This window comes from Diabrotica undecimpunctata, chromosome 6, assembly GCF_040954645.1.
Source record: "Diabrotica undecimpunctata isolate CICGRU chromosome 6, icDiaUnde3, whole genome shotgun sequence".
Taxonomy (NCBI): Eukaryota; Metazoa; Arthropoda; class Insecta; order Coleoptera; family Chrysomelidae; genus Diabrotica; species Diabrotica undecimpunctata.
Window position 1 is genome coordinate 17,303,626 of NC_092808.1, and position 18,938 is coordinate 17,322,563.

Consider the following 18,938-nt stretch of genomic DNA (forward strand, 5'->3'; position numbering starts at 1 on the left):
GTGATTTTAATATAAATTTTAAAATTGAACATCTTTTGGTCTCAAAGTAACTATTAACGATTATACTAAAGTACATTCATTTAGCAAATTCCCATCAGTAAATATGAGCACGTGTTGATATTCGCCGTCTCATTCGTCAAGAGGCTATTAAATATAATTTATTACCTTAAACCAGACAGATTCTCATGTTACAGATCCAAACTTGCCAGCATTTTAAATTCAAATTGTATCATGTTGATTTTTAAGTTAATATGTTGTGTTATATTTATGTTATTACTTATTGTTAAGTTATTTACTGGTCGTGTTATTTTTTAGAGTTTAGTTTAATTGTGATATAATGATTAAATTTCAAGAAATTCTTACACTAACAGTTTCAAAAGTAAATATTTTTAAAAATCATATGATACACATCAGTACGACCCTGTTTGGCTTTCACGTGCTTATATTGACAATTGGGAATTTGTAAAATGAATAGGGGAATCACATCCCAGTCCATTAGTTGCATAGACAACATTCTGACAAATTTTTCTGAAAATATCTACAGAGTGGGCGTATTTGAACCTTGTTTTTGTGACCATCGAGCTCAATTTTTATTTATTGACACTGAGCATAAAGTTGTTGACACTAATCAAACATCTCAACGGTTTATTACTTCTTTTGGTTTACAGAAGCTTAAATCTGCGCTAGCTAGTACAAATATGGACAGTAATAATTTTGACAGTCTTTCTTACCGAAACTTATAACAATTTAATATTAAATTATTTTCCACTAAAACAAGTACGACAAACTGCTGAAAAAACACCCGTACAATGGTTTAATAATGAATTAAGGTCTTACAGATCTAATCTTTCTCTTATTAAACACATTGCAGATGCCACTAAGGATCCCGATTTGTTCAAAGAGTATAAACAACAAAAAATTGAATATAATCGGTAATTACAAATTGCTAAAAAGTCAGCTTACTGTAATTTTATTACCAATTCCAATAATAAGCCTAGAGACTGCTGGAAAATAGTAAATTTCGAAAGAAACCTCACAAAATCCAGTTCCGTATAACCTGATCTACCTCCAGACGAAATAAATCAATTTTTTACTACAATTGCATAGAATCTAATCTCTTCCCACTATTAATGTCGATGTCCTCTTCAATTATAGAAATTATCCTTCTCCGAGCAAGTCCTTTTTTTTTCGTCCGGTTGTGGAAGAAGAGGTCTTTCAAATAATAAAGTCTCTTAGTAATTCGAATTATAACGACGTTCACGAAATTAATAGCAAACTTTTAAAAGAAACTTACCAAATAGTTTTAACACCTTTCTCTCATCTTATCAATCTACAAAAAAGGTGATTCCTCAAAAACTGACAATTACAGACCCATAAGCATTGTTTCTACTTTTGGAAAAGTGATTGAAAAGGTTATCAAACAACATTTTTACAAACAACAGTTTTATTCCTAATTTAAGTCAAATAATTACTTTAGCAATTCACAATATGGATTCAGAAGTGCTCGTTCTACTACGAACGAGGTATTTAATGTTATGAGCGAGGTAATTGAGGGGCTTGAACGCGGCAATCGCATAGCAATTTCTCTTTGCGACTTGTCGAAGGCTTTTGATTACGTTTCACACGACATTTTGCTCCACAAATTAAATTACTATGGAATCAGAGGTATCTCTCTTAAGCTTTTTATAACTTTTTATCTATGTGGCAGACACCAGGCGGTACTGTCAAAAAGTCATCTCTCCCACAAAGTCCGGTATTAGGACCTCTTTTGCTTATTATTTATGTCAACGATTTGCCTAAATTCATATCTCCGTACAAAACTTTACAATTCGCAGCTGATACGACATACGTTATATCAGGAAAAAATAATGATGATTTAAAAATGTCGCATAAGGAAGTTTCTACTAAATCTAGCACATGGATTGCTGCAAACAAACTAAAACTTAACTCTGATAAAACGCAAAATTTAGTTATATCTGCAAGTAATTTACACGATGATCCAGATAACAAAGAGACTTAGAAAATAGTTAAACTATTGGGAATAACCACAGATAATCGACTCAACTGGTCGGATCATATCTCACAACTTAAGAAAAAGCTATCAAGTTCATTATTTCTTATTCGCCAACTAGCAAGGATTGTCAACTTTGAAACATTAAAAATGACATATTTTTCTTTATTTCACTCTCACCTAAACTATGGTGTAATCATATGGGACAACTCATCAAATACACTTCAATTTTTTAGAATGCAAAAGAAAGCTGTCAGGATTTTAGCAGAGGTTAGTTATCTAGAACACTGCCGACTATAGATTAAGTCGCTATAGATTAAGTCTTTCAGAAAAAAATTGTCGTAATTATAACCACAGAATACTCCATCACTTATAACTATTACAATTATTAACCAAAAAATATTAAACAGTTAAGCTGTAATAGTTTCGATAAAATGAAAAAGACAGTAAAGATTTGATTTCACGCACAAAGCGTCTATGTATCTGTTGATACGTATTTCGACTTAATAAGTCTCCTCAGAACAGTTATTCATAGGCGTTCTCAACGTGAAAAATAAATCTTTTCTGTCTTAAGAAGCAACAATAAAATGGATTCATTATGGACGCAATAGCGACATCAAATAGAAAAATCGGTAAAATAGTTTCGAAACAAATTCAGATTTCTGCTTTAATCTGAACCTTCTAAAAATTGCAAGGTATAACAGACGTTGATAAAGATATTAATAGAGACATGGGGAATCTAAAATTTGCATTCCACGACATGTCTATCAACTAAGCGAATTTGTTTCTTGTACTCATACAGAGTAGATCCGAATAAAATGAAAAAGACAGTAAAGATTTGATTTCACGCACAAAGCGTCTATGTATCTGTTGATACGTATTTCGACTTAATAAGTCTCATCAGAACAGTTATTCATAGGCGTTCTCAACGTGAAAAATAAATCTTTTCTGTCTTAAGAAGCAACAATAAAATGGTTTCATTATGGACGCAATAGCGACATCTGATAGAAAAATCGGTAAAATAGTTTCGAAACAAATTCAGATTTCTGCTTTAATCTGAACCTTCTAAAAATTGCAAGGTATAACAGACGTTGATAAAGATGTTAATAGAGACATGGGGAATCTAAAATTTGCATTCCACGACATGTCTATGATTAAGACAGAAAAGATGTCCCCATGTCTCTATTAACATCTTTATCAACGTCTGTTATACCTTGCAATTTTTAGAAGGTTTAGATTAAAGCAGAAATCTGAATTTGTTTCGAAACTATTTTACCGAGTTTCGATAAAGTTATAAAAAAATATCTTCAAAAAAATTGTTTTTACTGCTCAAAAGAATATATGACTGATTGCAGAACATCCTAAACTACTTACCGTAACTTTGCCATAAATATTTTTCTGTTTAATTGTGTTCTTGTTTGTATATATTTAAGTTACGTTTTATATTTCTTTTGCTACAAACAATATTTGTATATGTTATGTAGTTAAATAAATACTATACTCTACTCTACTCTATCAATTGTTGCCTCAGCTAGAGCTTCCGTAATAAGTTCATTTCTAATTGTATTATTATTGTCACCTGGTGTTTTAGGATGAACCATCTCCTGCTCAATACACATCCATTACATATCATCTAATTCAGACCAAAATAATTTTTCCAAACAATACAAAATAGCCGAAACTTTTGATACCTTACTCACATTTTATTGTATTTAAATTTAAAAATGGGCTTAATTAAAGATCCTACATATTAAAGGTATGCCTGCCAAGAATCGCATGGGTAGTTTCAAAATTTCCGCAAGGTGGTGATCATATTATCTTCTAGGAATCTGTACTGATGTATCATTGAAATTACTCGAACACGACCCATATCATTATACAAAGATTTAAACAGATTTCCATGGTCTACACAAAACAAATATATTCCTATCATGTTTGCCTTCAGACGACACGATAACCAGAGCAATCAGCTGTCTTGTATCTTTGTTTAGCCGGCAATGATTCATATGAATTGAAAAATAAATAATTTAATGATCTTTTTAGTTATTTTTATTGGTAGTTTTTTAGCAATATTTATAATCTTTGGAAATATTCCACACTCGTTTTAAAGATTAGATTTCAATTAAATTACAGTACTACAGGCGGAGTTTCAATTAATTTTGTGCAACAATTTATGTAGATGCCCAATAAACTGAACATTTAGTATTTTTCTAAGCAATGTATTGAATTTCTTGTTAAATTCTACCTATAAAATAAACTTGGGTAATAATTTAGTTAGACATTTCTTTTTATTAATCAGAATTAATTTTAACACAAGAGTCCCCATCGGACCTGTAATGACAGTGCTTGATTGATATCGTACTCATCAGAACGAAATCCCCTTAGTCATACACTATGAATCACGAGAAACCCAGAAAAAAACTAATGTTACAGTTCAGAACAAGTTAAATTATTAATTTGTTTTTGGTTGCTTTGGGAAAAAAATTATTGGGCAATCATTAATTCAGAATACATTATTAATAATCGGGTTACCTGAAATTAATTATTGAATAAAGAATTTGGGATGACTTTCATTCGAAACTTTCGTATAAAAGTTGTCTCAGGCAACTTTTTTGGGCAGGCAAATTGTAAAACCAGTAACCTTTTATCTTCTTTTCAACATTATTAACATTATCAACATTAACATTACAACAGAAATAATTGTAAAACCAGTAATATTTCTTCTTCTTTTTACTGTTCTCTTTATATGACCATATATCGTTCGGGTTATTCCTCGGTTTCGGATATTGTTTGACCATGGTTTTCTCAGTTTTCTCGTTAATCTACTTCCAGCTGATAATTTATCTCTTGCTATTTTTACTACTATATTCTCAGTCATTAAAAAAAAAGGTCAAAAATCGTAGCAATCTTTCACCATTTCAATTTTCATCATGAAATTTTAATGCTAAAAGTTGTATCGTCTTTTATTGAACAAAAAACATCAAAACTAGAACTATCCTGGAAATAACATTCTTTATTAACATGTGGATTTTCATTAGACCAAAATGGGAATTATATTGATTAAATAATACATTTTTGCTACACTTTGCTTCATCAGATCGTAGGACGGAGGACCAGATCTGACCAAACAACTATTAAAACTAATCCAAAAAATAATGGAACAAAACAGAATTCCTCAAGAATGAAGATCAAGCATCCTAATACCTATCTTCAAAAAGGGAGACAAATCGGACCCGGAAAATTACAGAGGAATTAATTTATTAAACACAATACTAAAATTTCCAACCAAAGTGATAATAAATAAACTGAATGAAATTATAACACTAGCAGAAGAACAACAAGGTTTTAGGTCGGGAAAATCATGCACCGACGCTCTATTTATAATGAGATAGGTGCAAGAGCAATCATTAGAATACAACAAACCGGCATATCTATGTTTCGTGGACCTTAAGAAGGCATTTGACAAGGTCAAATTAAAAGACGTTATCCACTTATTGCACGCAAAAGAGATACCTCTAGGAAAAATCAAAACGATCGAAACTATCTACCTAAACAATACAATAAAAGTAAAAGAAGAAGAATAACTAACCGACCCTATTGAAGTTGGCAATGGGATAAGACAGGTAGATTCCCTGAGACCCTAAAAGCTAAAGATCAAACTCAAGCCGAATTTAAAACCAATGCAGTAGGTAGAAAATCATAAGCCATTAATAGACCAAAGTAATCTACCTATAGAAAGCATTATAGCGCAAAAAACTGCTACCCAAAAGCTACTTAAACTTAACAACGGCCAATCAGAAAATCATAAATCATTAGCAAAAATAATCAATCTAAAGTGAGTAATACTAAGAAGCTCATGGATAAAAACTTAGATGAACTTTATAAGAACCAAAAAGAACATTGGGAATCATTTATAAGTCAAAGTGATCAAGTTGTAGTAAATAGTGTGCCTGGAGCTATAGACAAAAAAATAGTTCCAATTAATAACACACAAGATGCAAATCATAAAATATCCACCAACCAAGAAAATCCAAACCAAGAATCTAAGAAACCAAGAAATCCAAGACATGTTAAGAAGATAGCAGAGCATAAAAAGAGAAAGGAAAAACACACATTTTCTCCTGGTCAAAATATTCAGCATATACAACCTGCAGACTTACTTACAAACAATCAAGAAGAAATCAACAAAGCACCCATCCTCCAAAATGACCATTCTAAAAATACAAACGATAAAAAACCAGAGGAGCAAAAGCCAAGCAATCAACTTGTATTATATATTACAGACAAATAGTCAGTTCTAAATAACATTCAAGTAGAAGATAATAAAGCATCCACCAGTGAAGATGACCAACCTAATACAAGCAATTCCAGAAGCTACAAAGTACCAAATCCAGCAGCATCCAGCGGTTAAACAGACGGGTCTGTTAAAAGTATTATTACTTCGCATAAATCTGCATATAAAAAATTTCTGATAAAGTATGAGCAAAGTAAGAGTATGAATCAAATAAAAAAATCAGTTAATAGAACACGATATCTAGGCATCACATTGTTTAGCTACGGAGAGCTCGAAACTGAAGTGAATGAAGTAAATAAAGCAAACAGAGCCGCAAGTTGCCTGAATGAAACAATATGGAGAAATAAAAATATCGGGAAAGAAATGAGAGACAGAATTTACAAAAGAGTCAACAGACCAATAATGACATACGTGACAGAAACACGACCTGACACAGAGAAGACAAAAAGGACAGAACTAGAAGCACATATATACGACGTAGATGCAAGGTAGAGAACATCAAGAACGGGGTACGAAATAGAAGAGTAGAATGGAACGATCATATAAGCCCAATTACAATAAATAGAGTAGTAAAGACGGCAAGAGACTGTTCCCCAATAGGAAGACGATCAGTAGGAAGACCACGAAAACGATGGAACGACAATTTACTGAAGGCACATTGAATAACAGACAGAGTCATGTCTACATAAAAAGAAGAAGAAGAAGAAGAAATGTAGCTGTAATTCTGCACCAAAATTTTAAAGTAAAACTACCATTTTCCATTCTATTTATTTGAAAACGTCAAATCTTATAATATAATCCGCGATCGGAGCAGTAGCCACTTTATATCACTTGCTGTTGCGTGGAGTAAATTTTTAACTTATTTCGTATGCTTCAAATGATAACGCATGGGTAAAGAACCATGGACTCAACTGTATAAGTCTTTTTTTTATTGGCATAGACTAGGGTGTCAATCAGCTAGTTACAACATGACAAATACCTTAAACATAATAAAAATTTATGACCCTAAAGTCCATAAAATATCAACAACGAAGAGCTGAATAATATGCTTTAAGAACTAAAATTAACTTAAAAAACATCAGAAGTAATAAACGAAGTAAAAATACCATACAGATAATTACATCAAAAGAGTGGACAAAGCATTACACAAAATTATTGCAGGAGAATAGGCCGGAGTATATCTCATACGACCCTGTGACAATAATAACTGAGGAAGCAGAAATCACAGAGGAAGATATAAATAAAGCACTAAAGAAATCCAAAAACAATAAAGCACCAGGACCAGGGAACATAAAAATGGAACTGCTGAAATATGGAGGCGCAAAGATAGATCAGTGTAATGCCTTCAATAGCAAAAATGTTTTCATCAGTTATAAAAGAAAAACTATTCCGGATTCCGAAAAGCCAGATCATGTTTAGATAATATATTCATTATGAGACAGGTGATTGAAAAGAACAAAGAAAAAAAACATTGAAACACATATGACCTTTATCGACTTAGAGAAAGCATACGATAGCGTGCCCAGGAAACAACTATGGGAAGCAATGAGAAGAATCCGCGTTAGAGAGAAATGGGTGAATATAACACAAATACTGTATAAAGAAACACAAGTGCAAATAAAGTTAGGTAATGAAATAACAAAAACAATCACCGCAACAAAAGGCCTCAAACAGGGATGTGGTCTCTCACCTACACTTTTTAACATATTATATAGATCAGGCTTTGAAAAGATGGTATAGAAAATGCGGAAGAATGGGCATACCAGTACAAGAGAATATATTACATTCACTACTTTTCGCAGATGATCAAGTCATTTTTGCCCAAGACAGGGAGGATATGGAATATATGATAAGGAAATTAAAGGAAGAATATGAACTTTGGGGACTCAAGATAAATATGTGCAAGACCGAATACTTATGTATTGGACCCGAGGTTGCAGATTTGAACTTAAGTTTAGAAGAAGAGACTATTAAGAGTTGTAAGGCTTTTAAGTATTTAGGGTCAACGATTAGCCGAGATGGTACTTGTATGAAAGATATAGAAATGAAAATAGCACGGGGAAAGCAAGCCACAAGAGCACTTCATGGAGTGATATAGAACAACACTCTAACCAAAGAAAACAAAAAGAGGATCTTTCAAAGCATAGTGATGAATATTATCCTATATGGAGCGGAAGTATGGCCAATGACAACAACAATACGAAATAAAATAAGAACAGTTGAACTGGACTTTATGAGAAGATGTCTACAAATCACAAGAGCGGATAGAATAAGAACGGAGGAAATATGGAACAGAATGGAAGTAAAATGCTCAATTACAAAAAAGTTGGAAAACAGCCCTACACTGGTACGGGCATGTACAAAGAATGCCAGAGCATAGGTGGCCGAAAAGAATATTAAACTGGGACTCGCCGGGAAGAAGACAGAGAGGAAGACTTGCTACAAGATGGAAAACATACGTCGGAAATGCTATGATAGATAGAGACCTCAGAGAAGGTGACTGGGAGAATAGAGTGCTGTGGAGGACGAAAACGGCGAACTCATAATGGGAAAAGTCGAAGAAGAAGAACTAAAATTAAAATAAGATACAAGTATACAAGTTAAATATAGCATCTTTTCAACATTATCAGTGTGTTCAAAAAACGGTAGGTACACATAATATAATTCAATATACTTTTTTGTATTATCTCCTTTTATCTATATTTACTTACAAACAAGATGATGAGGTTCTCAGAGTTCCACACCAAACTCTTGAGCAGCTATCTACTTAATCCGACAACTGCTTTGCTATGAACTGTCCAAGTTGCTCATCACAATTTTGCATATAAGTACATATATTTTTTGTTAGTTGACACTACAAGACTATTTTGATACTCGACAGAAATTTTACTAATGCATTATAAATTCTCTCATTTCAATTAGCTAAGAGACTAAGGATATTAAACGGGGCATGCACATTAAGATCATATAATTGTTGAATAAATTGATATGTTTCATCCTTATATTTTTGGCATTCGAAAAAAATATGTATCCACATATACTCGTTATGTTTGAGACCATGGACGTATAAACACAGATGGACTCAGTTATTTACATAAAAATGTGAAGCCAAAATTATTTGACTAGGTCACATTCTCAGCACCTTCAAATGTTGTCACATTTTTTTATTAAAATATCTTATTCACGTATCGCTGAAAATATTACTATATTTATTTTATACTCTACAGGTACTATCAAACCAAAATAATAATTTATTACTTATATTAATATATTTAATTGTAATTAAAACATCAAATGTGCACATAGTGTGCATATCATTTAATAATAGCGTATAACAGATATCAACCAATTATTTTATATGTAGAAGCACTGAAACCTATTTATTAATGGCAACGGTGTTTACATTTCTCTGTCTTATGACTCTACGTCAAACTGCAAATGCTGTTCCATGTCAAGTCCATGTTTTGTTTACTTTTTACCCAAGATGAGGAAAAGTTGTTTTTCGATATTTTAGCTGTATTTTAAGTGATATTTGTAAATAGTGAAATAAACAAATTATAATAATGGTGCTACAGTTTTGCATTTGCAATAAAAAACGAAATATTTACATCCCAATGTCTCATTTAATTTGTAAGTACTGTTTGTTTACATTATTTAACATGAGGAACTGAGGAAGCCTGTGTGTTTACATTTTAAAATATGTCTTTCATAGGCGTACCATTGGGTTTATTCATATTAATTAATGTATTGAACAAGATATTAGTTCATGAAATTAGTATAGACATTTTTAAATTGTAAGTAGACATCATCTGATTAAAAAGATCTGTTTAGTAGCTTTTTAATTTAATATTTCTCATGAATTAACAATAAATTAGTGAAATGAATAAAACTCATTTATTTTTCTATGTAGGTTTCCAAATAATATTGATTAATGATGAAACTTACTCTAAACTTCAACAGGGAAAACAGTATAAAAAAACCTTTTAAAAGAATCCTTTTTGGTTATTTAAACTTGTAAGGAAGCTGAAAAATATTTCAGATTTTTTAATAAAACTATAAATATCTACAACAGACTAGTTAAAAACCTTATGAATATTTTGATTAATAAAACCATACAAAATGTCCCAAAATCAATCTATGAGCATTTTGGTGACCATATGTATGATGAAGATGCAATCGATGGTCACTCTATGCAACTTTTAAAATTGGTTCTTGAGAAATATTTTAAAATTGGAATTCATCATGAAACGAGGACTACTTTAGATGCTAACACCGTGCGCATAAGAAGCGTTCTTACTAAGACTGTTTTATTTCGCAATCAATAAAAATTTATTTCTATACCAACGTCTTCTATTATGTCTATTTACCATTTTTACTTTAATATTTCTGTTCGGTAAATAGCTTTCCAATAATTTATACATTTTCACGCCTACTTTTTAATAAGTAGGTATATTTGCAAATAATTTTATGTCAAATGCCAGCAAGAGCTTTGGAATGATCAATAAATAATTTTGTAGCAGAAAGCCTTACTACGTGGAATCTATTGATATTGTATCAAAACAAATTTGTCACAATTTGAAAAAATATGTTTTAACACATTATCAATAAATATAGGTATGTACTTAAATTTGACAAATGTATATTTTTTAATTGTTTTTTTTATCGTAGGATTATTTGATACCTATTAAAAAATTAACTTGAGCTCAACTATATTTTATTGTATTAATTTTAAAGCAAATAAAATTGTATTTTATTTTTTCTATAAAAACGTGTTTTTATACATTATTACTACTTCTAATTATTAACTTCTGAATAATTATCCCCGCGAGTAAAAATTCAAGCACGCTTATGCTCATTGAGGAAGTATCACAGTCTATCGATACCCGTTTTACTCCCCTTTACCCTCTTGTCCAGGAATATCGAAGCTTCAAAACAGTGTGTGTTTAAGGTATCTTATTGCTGGGTGCTGGGTCCATCTATGTTTATACGTCCATGTTTGAGACCGATATGTGCTTTAACCCATACAAAATTGATGTTTTTCATAACTTTTTGCAGTTCTAAAATCCGTTTTTTAATTGCATATTACGATATAATAATTTTAATAGTAAAAAAATACCCAAGTTAACTGTATAAGTTGATGTTGGTGCTTTTTATATATTTATTTCACCGCTTTTTCCGAAAACTTACAGTTTTACTATCATTATTTTATCAATATTTTGTTTAAGATTAACATTGTTGTTATTATAAAAGCTGGACCATTTATGTAGAAATCTGAGCGAAATGTATTACCATTTAACAATAATTAATCAACACGTTCCTGTCAAGTTCAACTTCATCCGCAATAATCGCAGACTCCGGTAAAGTTGCACTAATATTTGACCTTACTACCTTCTTCATATGTATACCGTAAACGCGTTGGCTGGGACCACTCAGACACCAAAACAATCATTTGTCGCACGCATCTCGCTTCGGAGGTAGCTCAAAGTCCAAACATCCACGATTTCGCGATTGTGTGACTGGAGCAGCCCGCCAAAATTTGTGGCGATAAAAATACCGTTTGTAAACAAAACATCGACAACCCGAGCTTTTCACTTTCGTGTGTAGAGCTTTTACATGTGCTGTCGAGATTTCGTGACTAACGGGTTTTACTGAAGTTTTGAGTAGTGTCCGGTTTTAGTGATCATCAGTTTTTAAAATTGTGCTTTGTTGTGTTGTCATCTACTTCAATCCCGATGAAAATGGAAAAAATTAATTTGGAATTCGAAAGGTAAGTTTAATGTTACTTTTCAATACTTGCTGCTAATTATACGCTGTTTCATACTTTAAATAAATAATAATAATACTGAAATAATAATATTTAATTGTTCAGTTTGATTTTGTTCAAATTTGTCATTAAGATGGGACATTGTTGTGTTTAAAAAAAATCAAATATATGTGGTTTAAAATGTAATTTATTGTTTATTTAATGTAATATTATATACAATCTCTTCAGGTTTATGTATACGATTATAAGATAACGCTTTATAAATATTGCATAGTTATGTATTGGATTTTTATGTTGGTTCATTTTATCTTCCTTCATAAACTCTTTGTTTAATATTTTTTGGATTTTTCTCTCTGCTTTACTCTGGTCATGTTTTATACATATTTTTTATATTCTTTAATTTTTGTATATTTCCATTATTTTTTCTTTAGTCTCATTGTCAATTAGTTCAATTAGACAAGTCTTTTTCCCAAGATGTTGGTCTATGAAATTATTTTCTATCAGGAAAAAAATTATGAATTTTATGCATCACTGTGAGGATATACATATATAATGTCTATGTGTATATTTAATTACCAGAATAATCCGGCATAAACCAATACTAACAACAATTAGCCCAGTCTGGTCAAAAAAAAGGTCGAACAATTTTTCGCAAATATCTGAAGCTTTTAAGACATATTTGGGGGTTACTAGATGACGAATAGATAAAAAATACTCTGTAAGCATTTTTACCTTGCTTTTTATTAAACAATAATTTATGGTCACTATTTGATTTTTTGTCTATAAGTTTTTTTCCTTATATTTTACATAAACAATATTTATATCAAGAATATCTTTATGTTCCCGTTTTTTAAATTAAAATTGATAAATAATTTTCGGAGATATTTGCAAAAAAGCAGTTTTTTTGCACTAATTTATAAATTTTATTATTTTTTTTATTAACACAACAAAATATTATTAATACATTTGAACATCGAGAAATTGCGGTCTTTTAAATTTGTGCGAAATTTCCCCCCGATCGGTCAAATAGTTTAAAAGTTATTTAATTAATTTATCCCTGAAGCTAAATATTTAAACTATTGAACTTACTCTATTAATGATGCTAGACACATTTAACAAATTTCATAGGATTCTTTAAGACCTAAACTATCTCAGAAGTTAAATGCATATTGCGTTTTCATCGAAATTATTTACAAAATAAACGTTTGAAAAAGGGGTATGTTTTTTACTTATAAACAATTGTAATAGCTTCTATATTTTTCAAGCTACAGACTTGTACGTACAACCATTGGATAGCTGGTAAAAAAAACTCACATTAAAAAAAAATACCTTCTATGACCAATAGGAACGAAGTTATGGACTATTTAAAAAAAATCATATCTCCATTGTTTATAAACATTAAGAAGTAAAATTTTCACAAATTTTAATTGAAAATATAAACTTTATGTTGAATCTTATGCCTATAAAATTCATCCAGTTTTTTGAAACTAACAGCCCTTCGAAAGAAGGTACTTTGGAAAGATCGACATAGGAAAGTGGAGGCGATAACTGTTTCAGCTCCGTTTTTTTTTTCGAGATCGGAACTTCAAATTAAAATACGTAGGAAAAATTTACATTATCTCGTCTTCCATTGCAGCTAGAAGCCTCTTTTTTTTTAATCTGGGGTAGCTCGTCGAAATATGAATAACTACATAATTTTCACTCCCTGGGAAATATGGGAAACCTCGGAAAAATTGAGTCCATTTGAAATTCACCGTAAAAACTTATTTTTTTTTTAATTTTGCTGGTATAGTCTGTCGCAGTATTAATAATGATGACATAATTTTCACACCCCCGGAAATCTCGGAAAATCCCGGAAAATCAACATAATTATAATTAATATCAGGAATATAATAATTTATTGTGAAAAAATTACCTGAAATTTAATTAATAAAATATATAAGTAATATTACATCATTGATACAAAATGAAAAAAACACATACGTTGATTTTCCGGGATTTTCCGAGATTTCCGGGGGGTAAAAATTATGTCATCATTATTAATACTGCGTCAGACTATTCCAGCCAAATTTAAAAAAAAGTAAGCTTTTTCGGTAAATTTCAAAACAAACTCAATTTTTCCGAGATTTCCCATATTTTCCGGCCAGTGAAAACTATGTAGTTATTCATACTTCGACGAGCTACTCCAGATTAAAAAAAAAAGAGGCTTCTAGCTGCAATGGAAGCCGAGATAATGTAAATTTTTCCTACGTGTTTCAATTTGAACTTCAATTTGAAGTTCTCTCCACTATCTCCGTTATCTCTCCACTTTCCTATGTCGATCTTTCGAAAGTACCTTCGTTTCGAAGGGCTGTAAATTTCGAAAAATTGGATGAATTTTTTAGCTATAAGTTTCAATATAAAGTTTAGATTTTCATTAAAAATTTGTGCAAATTTTACTTCTTAATGTTTATAAACAATGGAGATATGATTTTTTTTTAAATAGTCCCTAACTTCGTTCCTATTGGTCATAGGTTTTCTTTTAATCTGAGTTTTTTTTACTAGCTATCCAATGGTTGTATGTACAAGTCTATAGCTTGAAAAATATAGAAGTTATTACAATGTTTGAAAAATATACCCCTTTTTCAAACGTTTATTTTGTAAATCATTTCGATGAAAACGCAATATGCATTTAACTTCTGAGATAGTTTAAGTCTTAAATAATCCTATGAAATTTGCTAAATGTATCTAGCATCATTCATAGAAATTCGATAGTTTAAATATTTAACCCCATAGATAAATAAATTAAATGACTTTTAAACTATTTGACCGATTGGGGGGAAATTTTGCACAAATTTAAAAGACGGTAATTCCTCGATGTTCAAATGTATTAATAACATTTTATTTTGTTCATAAAAAAATTAATAAAATTTATAAATTAGTGCAAAAAAACTGCTTTTTTGCAAATATCCCCGCAAATTATTTATCAATTTTAATTTAAAAAACGGGAAAATCAAGATATTCCTTATATAAAAAAATGATGTAAATATTGTTTATGTAAAATATAAGGAAAAAAACTTATAGACAAAAAAACCAAAATGGTGACCATAAACTATTGTTTAAAAAGAAACGCAAGGTAAAAATACGAGTATTTTTCATCTATTCGTTATCTAGTAACCCCCACCTATGTCTTAAAGGCTTCAGACACAGAATACTAATCACAACTTAGTATTCTGTGCTTCAGATATCTGCGAAAAATTTTGCCGTGAAATCGATGATTTTTGCATAACCAGACTGGGCTAAATAGTATCACTATAAACTCCAGCCACTATAATATTGCCGAAACAACCATAAATCTTCTTCAGACATAAATGAACAAATATTAAATTCACTTTAAAAATAAAACTTAAATTGCACATAAATCAGATAAGGTGTATGTAATATATTTTCAGGTCAAACCAAATAACAAATCAAATGTGGCATTAACAATTGATCGTAAAAACTATTTGAGATATGTAGGTGAAAATGTAGATTATATACGTGAAATACAAATATAGACCCGGAACAGAATAAAAATGCATATAAACAATGTTTGAAAAATAAAAGGAAATGCAGTTTGCACAACAATAAATGAATTATTTAATTGATAATTGATTTAATGCATTGTAAGCTGTATTTAGGGAGTTAACTAAAGATATTAGAAAACGTACAAGATAACAGTATAGGATTGACATTAAATGTATAATAAAATTAAATAAAAATCTGAAGGTTCTACGCAGATGAGTAAAATGAATGAGTCCAGGTTTACCTTGCGATCTCCAGATGACCGTGAGAGAAGTATGGCGAAGACCACATGAGCGTTTGGCAGAATGTACCTTCAGTCCTAGTGTAGGCTATCAAGGGGGCTCAATTATGGTGTGGGCTGGAATTTCTCTAGAGGCACGTACAGCATTGTACATCGTTCCAAGAGGCTCAATAACAACTGCCAAGTACATCAATAAAATTCTTCAAGATTTTGTTGTGCCTTACGCTGGTTTTGTTGAAAATGACTTTGTTCTGATGCATGATAATGCCAAGCCTCACAGTGCGAGAATCGCTCAACAGATTTTAAATGAAGTAAACATTCCTGTGATGGATTGGCCAGCATTGAGTCCAGACTCAAATCCAAATCGAACATGTTTGGGACATGTTTGGGCGAAGAATACGAGGTCGTGTTAATGGCCCTTTAACCTTAAATCAGTTAAAAGAAGCCCTTTTAGAGGAATGGGAACTTATTCCTCAACAGAACATTTCTCATTTGTTATATGCATGCCGAGCAGAATTCAGGCAATAATTCGAGCACCCCAGAAGAAACCCCAGAGTTCAGAGAGTAACCGTTATAAGTTCAAATTTCACTCCAAACGACATCAGCGCTCAGTAGCTTTCCAATACATATTTGTCTACAACCTGATGCAGTCAGGTCAGTTGGCAACTAGATATACCGTGAGTGGTGTCGCTTTCAAGTTGTCTGGCGTTTGTCACACCCCATGTGTCTGAACTCGCAAGTTTATTTTTCCGTTTTTATTTCGTACTTCCAAGTAATTTTCACAGATAAGCCATCTTGTACATACGATTTATATTGAGTTATTCATAATTTCACTCTCGTAGATGTGGAAATAATGGGCGACTATGAAAAAGAGCAGGCTCATTTCATGAGTATGGGAAAAGTGTGAAAATGAACACGAATTTATTAATCAAGATAATTCAGAGAGAGAAGACAATATTGACAATGTAAGTATCAACAGCGATTATACCGATATGAAACAAGAACCCGAAGAAAATAATGAAAATTAACAAGCTGTTGTAGAAAGTATCAGACAAGGTTGTTATTATCCTGAAAAGAATGGAATGAAATGGACTAAAGAAACCGATAACCGAAATGTTCGAACAACAGCAAAAAACTTAATTACAAATTTACCGAGAGTCAAAAATCACGCAAAGCATGCCAAGACACCAATTGAGTGCTTCCTACTATTTATTGATGGACAAATGATTGCTGACTTGGTCAAGCATCCTAACCAACGAATTGCAGAAAAATTTCAAAGTTGGAAGAACTCTCCATATTATGGGAATACATCTGTGATAGAAATCAAGGCTGTGTTGGGGCTCCTTTACCTATCTGTTGCATTCAGAAATAACTATCGTCATTGTATGAGTTAAGTAACACTAACGGAACAGGAATGGACGTTTTTCGTTGCGCAATGAGCCAACGTCGATTCAAATTTTTAATTTCATGTCCAAGATTTGATAACAAACGAAACTATGAAGAAACAGTCAAGTTAGATAAACTAGCTCATATCAGAGCTTTCATCGACAGGTTTGTGGAAAATTGCAAATCTGCATATTCTTCCTCTGAATTTTTGACAATTGGCGAGAAGCTTGAATCGTTCAGCAATGCGAGGGAAAGGAAGAGAAATTTTTTCCAGTATATTTGGATTTCAGAACGGATACATTGTTTTTTCGTATGTACCAAAGAAAGGAAAAGTTGTTTTACTTATATCGTCTCTTTACCATGATACAACAGTAACAAATACTCATAATAAGCTGCCTTAAATTATTTCATTGACGTTGACGTGGTAGACGAGCTATTTGCAACGTATAATCTAGCACGCAACAGTCGTCGCTGACAATTTTTTTCTCTCTAATGAATACTACAGGAATCAATAGCCAGATCATTCACAGACAAAACAACGATAGTCGTAACATTGCTAGAAGGCTTTTACTGAAGAAACTGGGTTTTCAATTGATCGAAAAACATCAAAGAAAAAGAATGGGAAACCCTAGATTATCTAGAGAGTTGAGAAGCAGTATCTGAAAGATTTTAGGTGAAAATTGCGAACTGCCTGAAAAGAAGAGGAAACCGAATCAGCAGGGACGATGTTCAAAATGTCCCAGAAATAGAGACAGGAAAACTAGATACGTGTGTGAGACATGTGAAGTTTTTTTGTCTTTGAAACATTGTGGGACATACTGCGAAAATTGCTGATATAAGGTTCATTTTCATCTTATTAAAAAGAAAACTTTCTCATCCAGATTATCTACAAGAAGATCTTCAGTTGTTAAAAAATATTTTAATTGAAAACTCTTATCCTCCAGATATGCTACATAGGATGCTTTTTTCTAATATTGTTAATATAAATAACTTTTTTGCTAAATCTCAAAACATTGTATCTAACAATCAGAACATCTATTATCATTCACTACCTTTTATACCATCATTAATACCTAAATTAATACAAACACTAAAGGTTATTGACAATATAAAAATAGCAACAAAGAACATTAGAACAAAACTATTTCATCTTTATATTCCAAAACTAAATATCCTATAGACAAATTTGAAAAAACGAATGTGGTATACAGCATTAGTTGTACTCAGTGTGAAGCTGAATATGTTGGTGAGACCGGAAGAAATCTTTCAAATCGCATTATTTCTCACAAAAGTGATTGCAGAATTAAAAAACCATCTTGTGCTTTGACAGAGCATGTAATCGATAAAGACCATATTATGAATTTTGATAACATTAAAATTTTATGTAGTGAAAGTAATAAATTCAAAAGGACTTTTTTGGAAATGGTTTGTATTAGCAAAAGTGATAATAATTTAAACAAAAGATCAGAAATTCAAAATCTAAGCAAAACTTATAATTATATTATTTCTTTATAATTTATAAAACTTGTAAAATGTCACATTTTGATTTAATTTTCCATATATCTGTTACATTTTTTCAGACATCTATCAATGGTGAATAAATCTTCTTCTTTTTTGTTACTAAACAAAAAAGAATTTTTAAACAAAATTTTATTTTTGGCAATATAATTGTCAAAAATAAAAATTTTAAGTTGGCATT

General features: G+C 31.2%; 1 protein-coding gene across 3 annotated transcripts in view; it reads left to right on the forward strand.

The window, feature by feature from the left end:
- Positions 1 to 18,938, forward strand: part of raw (NDT-like domain-containg protein raw) — a 410,674-nt gene that overhangs the window by 22,611 nt on the left and 369,125 nt on the right. Inside the window, exon 1 of one of the 3 annotated variants that reach the window (XM_072534344.1) lies at positions 11,831 to 12,072. The exons of the other annotated variants lie outside the window; for them this stretch is intronic. Coding sequence (XP_072390445.1) covers positions 12,038 to 12,072 — 35 coding nt within the window. The 5' untranslated portion in view covers positions 11,831 to 12,037. Of the gene's footprint in view, positions 1 to 11,830; positions 12,073 to 18,938 lie in introns of those variants that run through there. 3 annotated transcript variants of the gene reach the window in all.